The 13,050-nt window shown below is 30.9% G+C and overlaps 1 protein-coding gene across 2 annotated transcripts in view; it reads right to left on the bottom strand.

The window, feature by feature from the left end:
- CRLF1 (cytokine receptor like factor 1) overlaps window positions 1-12,246 on the bottom strand; it is a 205,442-nt gene extending 193,196 nt beyond the window's left edge. For both annotated transcript variants that reach the window (XM_053702969.1, XM_053702968.1), the window contains exon 1: window positions 11,573-12,246. In XM_053702969.1, the coding sequence (XP_053558944.1) occupies window positions 11,573-11,627 (55 nt within the window). In that variant the 5' untranslated portion in view covers window positions 11,628-12,246. The remainder of the gene's footprint in view (window positions 1-11,572) is intronic.
- Window positions 12,247-13,050: the final 804 nt, after the last annotated feature.

The following is a 13,050-nucleotide window of genomic DNA, read 5'->3' as shown; positions in this document are numbered from 1 at the left end:
TGAATACAATTGCAAGCTTTCAGGACACTCTGATCTGTTTATGGCTTTTGTTATTTTCTTCCAAAAGGATTTTTACGTTTCTTTTAGTACACTTTGGGACAGATCCTTTCAACAGCTCAATGTTGTTAGTACTGCCCTCAGTATGGCTATCTTTAGCATTTGTGGGGCCCTGGGCAAGACTAAATTAAGAGGCCCCTCATCCCAGCCCCCATATTCCCCACCTCCTGTATACCCTGTCCCCTGTATAGCCCACTCCTAGCTTAACATTGAATGTGTCCTATATAAAGCTTAAAATCATATATTACACCTCCTGCTAGTATAAAAACTTCATAAACTAAATACAGGATGTACATTAAACCTTTTCATACCCTCACCTAAGAGTATGAACCCCCAAAGTGCAGGTCCCAGGGCGGGTGTACTCTTGCCCTTCCCAAAGGGCAGACCTGGCCCATCAGTATAAATTAGTCGAACCCCAGCATAATGATTATAATAATTTTGTAATAACTTTTTAATAAAAGTTCTGCTTTGTATAGATATATTAACTTTTTGCACAATATCAGAGTCAACTGATGACCATACAGACTCTCCATATGGACTCTCGATATGTGCCCTAATGGGCTTTGGGTGCACGTAAATAAGGTTTGTTAATACAAAGTTTTTAAAGTTTTGACAATTATTATGCTGAAGCTGAATAGCTACATTTTTTCTGAGGGTATTATATCCCTTTAAAAATTCCACAGGTAAATATCTTGGGGACATCTACAGTATCACCTCAAGTAAACGGAATATTGCAAAGTTTGTATTAGATCTCCAAATTTATTATAAAGAAGTATACATGTTGATCAAACAAATTGAGATTTTGGGGCATGAGTCTAAAATGCTACTTACTGCTAACCACAAATACATTTTAGGCACCAATTATGAGACTGAATTGTACATTCTATTAATGTGTCATTGTCTTTAAGAAGTTATGGTTCTATCACTTGTTCTCTCCCTACTAGCAGCATTTTCTTAAAACGGACTTAATGGTAGTGAACTTGGACCAACTGTGCAGCTCCTGTAATTCCTCAACTTTGCCTAAAACAGGTGACTGAGCTTTAGATTTCTGCTATTATAATTCAGAAATGTTATTTGAGCATGAAAAACACATTTTAGTAGAATGGCCTTTTCAACTTAGTTAAGCCATACAATGGCTGTTTGCTGCTATACAACAGTGTTTTTCAACCAGTGTGCCGTGGCACACTAGTGTGCCGTGAGAGATCCTCAGGTGTGCCACGGCAGACTGACAACAGTGTGACATATTTTTTAAACTTTGCTTGTTTTTTACTCCCAGTGCAGGGGTAGTTTGTAGGAGGCATGGCATAACAGCACAATACATACAGTATGTGTGTGTTTGTGTGTATGTGTATATATATATATGCTGTATTAGGCTACAATGTGTGATTTTTAAAAAATTTTGGGATGGTGGTGTGCCACAGGATTTTTTAATGTAAAAAAGTGTGCCACGGCAAAAAAAAGGTTAAAAATCACTGCTATACAATATACTTGCTTAGGCCCACCTAGAGACACTAAACACAAGTGGGTTACCTACACCAATGTTTCTCAACTCCAGTCCTCAAGTACCCGTAACAGGACAGATTTTAATGATATCTTAACTAGAGCACAGATTAAATAATCAGCTGATCTGTAAACATAGTTACTAAACTGTTCTCACCCATCAGCTGATTATTTCACCTGTGCTTTAGTTCAGATAACCTGAAAATCTGACCTGTTAGGGGTCCTGGTGACTTTGGTTGAGTAACACTGATCTACACTCTAAAGGCATAACATGAAAGCAATAACTGCCACACTCTGACTTTTTAAAACAATAGTTATCCACTGATTTTATAACCATAAAGCCACTCAGATCCTTCTTGTAATGGTGTGGGAGATGGTTACCTTAAATGTGATTATTTAACTCAAAATTTTTGTTTCAAACATATATAAAACAGCAATTAAAAATGTCAAAATATTTTTTTGCATGACTAAAAGTGCATTTTTGTACACAACTGATACTATAGTTTACATTGCTCACTGTCTGATAAGGTTGAGCTCCACAGATTGTGTATAGAGACAAAATGCCACAAGCATAAAAGAAACAAATACTTTTCCATCAAGAATAAAAAAATACTTTATATCTATCCAATTGGGTTACAGATTCATTCATATACAGATTCTACTGAGAGTGAATTGTGCCCTGATAACAAAAAAAAGCATCCTGCGATAGAAACGTACTAATTGCTATAATGAACAAAATAAGGAGGCCATTTTCTTCTGATTACTTACATAGACAGATAATATTTTTGGGATTTGAAAGTGGCTTGTTTCCGGAATGAAGTTCATTGCCACACTAGTTAGTTATTTTTCTTTCTTATTTTTTGTTTTTCTTGGTGTTCAAAATATTTTAGTGCCATTACAGTGGCCCCATCTGACGCTGAGGTATCCGACTATTGGTAAGGAAAGTGGTGGACACTGGTTATTTTGACAGTAGATTCTGCTTCATTGGCTAATTCATTTTTTGCTTATAGTGACTGATTTCACTTTTTGTCTAATTATTTATAGGGAATATAGCTCTTCTTTCACTTATTATGTCTAATTCTGAGTGGTACACTCCAAATTAAACATGCAACCACAAAAGGTATAAATATGTCACAGTGACTCTATGCACACATGAACACATACATACATAAATACACAGAATATACCAATAGACTAGGGCGAACTTTATCATCATTTGCACTTAAAGGGACATTCTAGCGCAACTCTAGAAGGCTGTTTCTTGGTAAAGCATTTTATTTATTAACAAATTAATTTCTTTAAATATCTGTTTATCCCCTGCATATCCTCATTTTTTTTACTTTCCCCATGTATGCCCCTACTAACCTCTTGTCACATATTCAGCAGTTAAAAGAAAAAGTCTTGAACTAAATTATTTGTGCACATACTACTATTCTAAGTCTTCATGTAAAAAAAATAGATAAGATTCATAAGGAATCTTCCTTTCCTTTTTACTGTTATCATTAAAGAAAATGTAAAAAGTATGTCAGTTTTATTTTTCATCTAAAAATACAGTGTCATTGTCATTAGTACTCGTTGGTCCTCGGAAGCACAGACTCCACTCTAATGTTCCATTGCTACATTTCTGGCAGAACTGATTTTAGTTGTAAATTTGTTAGATATATGTATATACGGTATATCAATATATATATATATATATATATATATGGAGAACACAATTACCTTCAAATGTGGGAGCCTGTGTAAGTAATCGTGTGCATAAAAGAGTGTGTAGCATTACAGAGCAAGATAATTTAGATATGTTGTACTCTTTGGTCCTTGTAAGGACGGATTCCATTCCAATGTTCTATCACTACACATTTTTGGAGGAATTTATTTTATTTGTAAATTGTTAAGATATCTTATTAAACAAGATTTTTTTTATCTTTGCTTTATTTCAAGTACTGTGAGTGCCTTTACCTCTTTTTTTCTATATTGTGCACCCAGAAAATAAAAATGTAAGCAGTGAGTGCATTGTTTTATTTATATATATATATATATATATATATATATACACACAGAAATGTTAGGAACTGCACTCTCACTAACTAAAAATTACAACAACCAGGGTGCCGGCAGGGGCAATAAGTAGAAAGTATACAGACCGCATTCGCTGGGTTTCAGACAAATTTCAGTATTTCTTTATTCTGGTGACGTTTCAAGGATAATCTCCCCTACCTCAGACCAACCCCATCTGAGGAAGGGGAGATTATCCTTGAAACGTCACCAGAATAAAGAAATACTGAAGTTTGTCTGAAACCCAGCGAGTGCAGTCTGTATACTTTATATATACACATAGAGAGAGAGAGAAAGACAGAGAGAGACAGAGAGACAGACATAGAGACAGTGTGAGAGAGAGAGAGAGAGAGAGACAGGCAGACATACAGACCGAGAGCAAGATATCTTAAACAATATTTATCATTTGTTTCTTTAGAAAAAAATGTGTTTGTTTTTTTTCCTTAGGTAAAATTAAAAATCGGTACTTCAATTTATTGAGTTGCTTTCTATAGGGCAGGAAAATGGAGAAAGAAGTATTGTATCCACTAACAAAGATGCCGGCATTTGAAAAATCAGTCCAGAGAGCATTCAAAATACCAAACTTCATACACTTTTATAGATCCTCCTTACTGTCATAAGTGACAGCATTTATTCAGACGCCATTGAGATCTATTTCTTTCAAACATGAGATATCAAGCTCCTTTATGTCTTTTAAATGTTGAATAAACAGGGTGAATGCTTGATGCATCTGAACTTTCTTTACTGCTTAAAGTCTTAGTTATAGAGGCAGTGACAAAATGTAATATGAATTAAAAATTTAAGCTTCCATAATGAGAGAGGAGCCCGATTAATGCTATAGTATTTTTAATACCTAATAGTTCAGCTACCCAGACAGAATTTTACCAGTATAGCCTGTAATTTTAAGAATCAGTCTAATATAGGTGATAAAGGATAAATATAGAATTAAAGATTCAGTTATGGTGCAGCGTATCCTACGTCTGAGAGAACCAATTTAAGAGCTCTAATTTGATCATTTTAAATCAACAGTAGCAGTTTTAGCATTCATGTTATACTAAATACTTAACTTATGTTAATTTGTTATATTTTTCAACCCTATCACTGTTTTACACAAAATATAGTCATTGGTACATTCATGGTTATATTCATGAGTGTGCAAAAAACTATCTTTTTTTTAATCTATTGTGCAATTGGCCATGACCAAATATCCACAATAACAATATGACAAAAAATAGTATTATGAAGTAAAATCTCTGGTCACATGGTTCCCCCCATAGAAGCACCCTACATGTATGGATTTAATATATATATATATATATATATAAAATAAATATATATACAATATATATATATATATATATATATATATATATATATATATATATATATATATATATATATATATACACACACACACACATATACACACACATTGTATGCTAAGGCTTGCACGAGTGATTTTAAAGTGAAAATAGTTTAATTCAGTTCATGATATGCAACCTCCATAATTTAACTCATAAACTGTTTTGACTTAGTACTTTATTATACAACTACATTGCAAAAAGGGTGCAATTATTATAATCATTATGTTCCATAAAAATATTTAGCAATTATCATTATTATTAGTATTATTATTAAGAAAATAAATATCTCCTTTCTTTGTAGTGAGAAGAACATCTAATAGCTTAAAAAGCTGAATAAACAAGATGTAAAGAAATTAAATAAATTAAAGGGAAAACATATTTCTCTACAGTAGTATATGGGCAGGATTTTTTTTAAAACAGGAGCCTACCATGGCACTGAACCAGTTAATCCTGGCAATATGTTAGTATGATATAGACATGGCAACAGTTTTTATTAGGTCTCAGCAGATTCCAATTGGTTATCTTATCATAGAAGATTTAAAAGGTCTGTTGAAAGATTAGGCTAATTGAAGTAAATATGGCTTGAATATCATGTTAGAAACCACACATTTTTATGTTCTCCCATAGGACCTCCAATGATGCCCAGAAGTAAAGTACTATATTTTAGATACATTTCCTAAAATGTGTTAGGGTGTGGAACAGAAATCATTTTGGAGGAGACTCAAAATGTCCAGATTCCCAAGGGACAGTAAACAATGCTAGATAACACCTATGTCAACAAAAGAAGAGGAAATTCAGATATGCTTAAGGATATTTGTTATAATGATTTTAGTTTAGTTTTTGTGCTTTGCATAACTTGATATATATATTTTTTATATTGATATCATTCTGCTCCCTTTTTTTAGAAAATGAATTCACATTGCTTTTCTGCATCTGTGCCAAAGGTATATATTTGAAGCAATAAGCCTTTTCATAAGCACCAGTGCTTTGACATGTAAAATTATATTTAGTAAGTTTACATTTATCTTACATTAAGAAAAGAAGTTTTAACCCATTTTTAGAATTAATCATTAAAAACATCCTCTTAGATTGGGCTTTTAAACACCATAGCTTAAATTATCCTAATTCATTTACTTATGAGAGCTCTTTTAGACCGTTGTGACAAAGAAAAAAATCTTACTTTATAACTTGGAGAAAGCCACATTTAATGTGCATGGATTAAAAAATATTATGAGCATTGATGAAAAAGAAGTATTAAAACTAACAGTCTCTCATAAAAATATTTAATATACTTTTTTGATAAAAAGGTATTAGATTCATAATGAAAATGTAAAAAAAAATATTAAAGAATAGATACAAATAGAAAATATATTTTTTTTAAATACCACATAGATTATAATAAATTTCTGACTTCAATATTGAGTATTCTCAAGCACAAAATAAGTTTTCCCCTCCAAGCCAAGCAATTCTTACATTTGTTTACATTTTATTTGATGACAGGCAAACTAAATCCCAGAATACATTTTTTTTCAAGTTAAAAATAATATGATTGGGCAGTAATGTAAATATGTCCTAATATATTTTAATAATTATAATAATTATTAAACAAAATTTAAATGAAAAAAATTAAGCTTCAGAGTTTTTTTTTTAAATCTTAATATGTCTCTAAAGAAAAATGATCTACTTTTATTTGAATTATTAATATTATTCAATATTCAATGCGCTTGATTAATAAGAATAAGAGTTTATTTATTTATGTTTGTTTTGTTTTAATATGGGAAGGAACAAGTTTCCTCATGGAATCCTAATGACAAAATTGCTTCTTTGATTTTAATTTGATCAAAAAGAGACACTCAATTTAAAGATGCACATTTGCTTCAAAGTAAAAAAAATAGAAAATTGTGATAATTAAAAAAGTGTATAAAAATAATTTATACACTCTAGCTTTACTTTGCAAAGAAAAACTCTAAAAGTATCGAAATCTGAGGGAAATGGAAAACAGAAAAAAAGACATTTGCAGCAGTGGTAAGTCATTCAAACAAAGCAATATACTGAATAAAGTAAAATTTTACTTCAAGTCAGAAGAAATCAAGCTTAAACGTTCCATTGGACTCCACATTTATACTTTTAAAATAAAATATTTATTGATTTTTATCACAAAAATAAAAAAAAATGTCATCTCCTATCCAAAACTGCAATAAAATTATCGTTGTTTCAATTTATATATATGTAAATTCTCTTCATCTTTCTATTTAAGGATTTGCTCATGGTTTTCATTGCATTGAATTAAAAAAGTATCCTGAAGTTTACCAAAGGTACCCGCTTTGTTATCAAGTTTTAGCTCTGCAATAAATCTTACTTAAGATGTAGTTTTGAATAGGTATTACCATGACAGTTTTGCGGCTGTGAGAAAGGACAAAAGCTGCAGCAATTAGAGTGAAATATATATCAAAGCCTTTACCAGACCTTACAAAATGACCTTGCTCATAGCTGTACATGTAGTTTTTTTTTCTAATCATTTCTTTTATTCTCTTTGGGTATGGTTGTTCCAGATGGAAAAAGTGTTGAGTTTGCCCCCTAATCTCCTATACTTTTTAAAGAAATGTATTTCTGGCTCCCGAATATAAGTTAGTTGTGTGAAACAGGGCTTTACAAATCCATGGAACCAGGAAGCACTGGCTCTTTTTTGGCTCAATTTTGGGAATATTGTAGATATGACTATGGATAAACTCATCCCTGGTTATATTGCATAAGGGTCTAGACCCTTAAAATTGTTGCTGGCTCAAAAGTTTTGTTTGAATTTGTAAACCCCTAGTATAAAGAATATGAAAACAAACATTTTCCCTGGCTCCTAAACATTCTGTAAGAATTTTAAAAGGTTTGTGGTAGTTTTCATTATCAAGAAGATAGTCTTTCCTTATGAAGTATTGTATATAATTTTTTAAAACTAACAATATATGTTTTGCCTTTTCTTTGCTATAGACTAACTTTGGTTACACTGCGTGTGTATATGTGTGTGTTTGCGTCAATATAGGTGCAAAATCTTGGCAACATTTAAAAATTTTTTTTTTATAAACCTATTGTTTTCTTTATGACCAACTGGTCAGTTGCTAACATATATATAATTTTGTTTTTGTGACCAGTACTAAATAATATGGGAACAATTTGTTTTATAAATAATAGTAAATCATAAACCTCAGGAAGACATTTTAACTAATAAATAATATTTTTTTAAAACACACATTTTATATCTTAAATGTTAAAAACAGGTTTTCAATACAATTGTTTTTCCTTTAATGACACCTAATAGCACAGAAAAGATTATTTTGACACTAAATGTTTTTGCATTATTATATGTTGCTGGGTGTAGGGATAAGTTTAATAAACACAGCCAAAAATCATGTTCTGATCTCTAAAACAAAGAGATAATGTATTCACATTAAAAATATCATCCCTGGAAGATTTTTTAGTGCATTGACTTTTTGTATTATTATTATTATTAAAAGGGAAAAGGCATATTTCACTTTTGATATAGCAGTTTCCATCCAGAAATTAAGTATAGTCATAAATTCATGAAATGGTGATAGTGTGTGCAGGTCAGGTGTTTAGATACATTTAATGACAGGAGGGTTTTACTAACAGTCAGTCATTCCCTCTAGTTTACTGTGGATAAAAGGGATTTTACAGAATAAAAAGTGTATATGTATATAGATATATATACTGTATATATATTTGTTTGCATATATATATATATATATATATATATATATATATATATATATACATATATATAAATGTGTATATATATATATAAATGTGTATATATATATATTCATGTGTGTGTATATATATATATATATATATATATATATATATATATATATATATATATATATTGTTTATGCAACGTTATTATTACAGATTTATATACACATACATATATATAACTATATAAGAGTATAGACAATGATTAGATACAAAAAAAACAGCAGAAGGCTGTTTGTCTGATGCCTATGTTTAACAGTTAATGTATTAGAAAATTACTCACCAGATTATGAATCTATATATATGTGTATATATGTGTGTAAATATACATACACACATATACAATACGTGTTTTGTAGTATCAAAAATGCATCCTTGCTCAATGCACAACTCTTGTTAATTTGAGATATATATATATATATATATATATATATATATATACACACACACACACACATATTTATATATATATATATATATATATATATATATATATAAAGTAAGCATATATGTACACACTAACAAATACACATAACAATTACACAATATACAATAACATATATACAAAAACCCATAAACATAGACATTTATATATATATATATATATATATATAAATATATATAAAATATAAATTAAATGCATCAATACTATTCACACACAAACACATATGCAGCACATTTTAATATAAGTTAAACAATGTTCATGTGTCTTTGCAATATGCACAGTATCTACACACAAATAAGTATTAAACACTACTTTGCCCACCTTGTACCTCACCGCCTCCCATATTTACATGGCATGTAAACACTTACAGAGCATGTCAAGTCTAATGAACTGTTTAAAACAAATTCATTTTATCACATAGGTTCTTAATGTTAGTTTTAAATAAGTGATATCAGCTTAAAGTTTGTGTTCTGTCTTTGGCCTTGTATTTGACAACACATTGCTCTCCTCAACTTGTAAATATCTTACATATTTTGTTTCTTTTTTTTTTTTGCAGAAAAATCCAGACTCTGCAGCTCTGACGTGTTATTGGCAACAATAGGATAACTTTAGACTACACTGAGCATTATTACTTCTTAAAGGTATATACCAAGCTTGATTTTTATATTTTCTTCAGGAAAAATTTATATTACGTGTTTGGTGTTTTTTTCAACTAAAAACCTTGATTGGCTTTAAAAAAACAATTATCAATAACAGTCTGCAAATTAGCACCCGATATAAAACAGATTGACCACATTGAACGTTTACACATTTTCTAATACCTCAGATCTGTCCATAGCATTGTTATTATAAGTTCTCAACATAGAGTACAATACATTTCATGCCATTAATATAGGTAAATTTGCAAACTCATGTTGTCTATATTTTCAGTATCAAATATATAATTCAGAAAAGAGTTTAAGCTTCTTCATATGAATGAAAATGTTATCAGTTATTGACTCTACACCACAGTATCCTAGCCAGCAATAAAATATCCTTTTGTGGTTAAAAAAAAATATTAGCAAATTCATTTTTAATTCAGAAATTGAAATGTCCTTTGAATCAGCTAATAGTATATACAGAAGATGATGGATATCTACATTTAACAGAAAAAAACAACAGTTAATCCAAAGTGGTAACAATTCTCAGGCACTGTGCATTAATATAGGTACCAGATTCCGAAATCTTAACCTCTGTTTGCATCTGCTTCCTAATTCTTCAGCTTACTGATTCCCAATTAATATGCTCCTGCAGGCAACCACTTTATGACTTTGTTTCATTGTGAAAGCCTCTGGAAAGCCAACATTTTCTGCTTTTCTTCTAACAACCGGAATTCAGGTATTTTCCCATATGTCCCTTCTCTACAAACTTCAGATGTCTTATTAACAACTTTAGCAAACCCAGTACAAAAGTATGAATTCTGCTGACAATGAACTACACATAATATGCTGCATGTTTTATTTACAAGCATGATTTTGCACTTCTTAATACATTAGTTTGATGTCTGAGTCGCAGCTATTGGAAATTCAGTTTTCTTTCCAAAAAGACTGAGGCAATATTACTAATTGCTTACACTTTCCAGTTTTTAAACATCTGTCAATGTACAGCCACCTTCTCAATTTAAAATACACTAGTAATAGTCTAAATAATTACAACTTAGCCCCTATAATAAATTCAGATTAAAATAATATAGCTAGTATTTAAATGTAAAGGTGTTGTACTGTTACTTTTTTAATATGAAACATTTAATTGTGGATTTTTTATTAAATGTATGTATACATGTGTGTGTGTATGTATGCAAATATGAATATATATATATCTATATATATATGTGTGTGTGTGTGTATGTGTGTAAATATATGCAGACAAGTATAACATAAGTATACATGTATAAATTAATTTGTGAATGTGTGTGTATGTATAGATAGACAAACAGATAGATAGATATAGATACATAGATAGATATAAATAGATAGATAGATAGATAGATAGATATACATTGCTATATAGATATATGTATTCAGTATAAATAGAGCTGGGAATTTCCACTAGTCTCGGACAAGTAAGAAATACATTGAACGGGTAAAGTTGTCTAGTAACCTTTTCCATCTGGACTAGTAGCTTTTCTGCTCTGACCAGTAAATAATATTCCCCCCCCCACTCATTTTTATATAGGTATATAGATATTCCTTTAATTATACTGTTAAAAACAAGCAATATATTCAAAACAAAGTATTCAGCACAAGTGAGCAATCAATCCAAAACAGTACCAGCGATTTCACAACTGCTGCTAAACTAACATATGCAGTTACCTAATAGAAATAGAAATATAAAGAATATTACTTACGAGTCAAGGAGTTCGCAATTAATGTACATATCCATAGTAGCCCTAAAGTGATCATATTTCAAGACTTCTTAAATGCACTTGAGCAGTTTCTCAAAATTCCACCTTAGTATCTTGTAAATTCCAGAAGATTTTTTTTTTCCTTTGGCGTAGCGTTGTAAGGGTATCTCTGGTCTTTAGGGTTTTTAGGGATATTTTTTTTTTATATGCACAACAGAATTTAATGAAGCATGTATAAAAGGAACAGACAACTTGCAGGTTAAGGAAAACCCTTTTGCAAGTCTGAGCAACTGAAAACTGACAAGCTAATATGCCTGTAGCCCATTCAAATCCCCGCCCACATGGGTTACCAAAATTACCAAGCCCTACAGAGACAGAGAAGGGATTCTTTTTTTATTCAATTGCTGCCCCTTTTTATAACTCCCCGCTTACTCTCTACGTCTGCTGACATTTCCTGAAAACCTTTTTTTTTTTCTTCTTTTTTTTAGCTCATGCTCCATAAAAAAAATCAGAAGTGAGTCACGGTTAGGAATCATCTGAGTCGTTAAAATTAGGTCATTTAACACATCACCGCTTCTGCCAAGGTCTGCTCTGTTTCGTCATTAGAATATTGAACTAGCAGAGATGTCAGAATATCAGAGCAGAAATCAGCAATATATATTAGGAATAGGTTTCAATCTATACACAGCCCTTGATGTGTTATGACATAGCTATGTAATGTGACCATGATGTCATTTCCCTGCGCCACACAAACTTGCACAGGAATGTCGCACAAGACTATAAAACAAACAGATTGTAGTTGATTTTATATAGAATGTGTCAATTATGTTTTACAACATTTCTGAATAGCGTCTCCCCTTGTAGAGTGGACGAGAAAAGGGTTTAAACACAGCTGCAGGATGGTACACTCCTCTAGTGCACCAACAATAAAACCTGTATGACAATGTGCTATTTACAGTATAGCGTTATTATAGAGAAAACTTGTAAAAGTGCTGTTGTATTTAAGCTAAAAATCAGCAGAAAGTTATTGGAAATATACACATGCGTAATTTAAAATTGAAAGTAACTAAGATTACTACTTGAAATTCCCGTCATTGGTGCTTTAAATATTTTAAAATAAATGAGCGTTAATTTAAATTATTTATAAAGCTTTGGAATGGTTTCAGGTGTAGCATGGGCAATGAGGTGCGCATTCCTATCACATTTTAAGGGAGTTTTTTTTGTTTTGTAGTATTCATTAGGATCAGTTAAATTATCCCGTAAATCTGTTACAACTTCATATTCTCAAACACTGTACCTCAGCTTAGCGAGACCTGCCATATATTGTATAAAATTTGACGTTGGCCAAGCAGTCTAGGACACCCCAAAATGATTTTCTATCTGCAGACAGTGGAGTAAAACAAACTGTAATTGATTAGTATATAAAAACGTGTTTTATGGTTTATCATTAGTCTCACATATGATGTTCAAATATGGAAATG

The sequence above is a fragment of the Bombina bombina genome, chromosome 2 (assembly GCF_027579735.1).
Source record: "Bombina bombina isolate aBomBom1 chromosome 2, aBomBom1.pri, whole genome shotgun sequence".
Taxonomy (NCBI): Eukaryota; Metazoa; Chordata; class Amphibia; order Anura; family Bombinatoridae; genus Bombina; species Bombina bombina.
The sequence above is the reverse complement of the archived record's forward strand: the minus strand, read 5'-3'. Positions and strand labels throughout refer to the sequence as shown.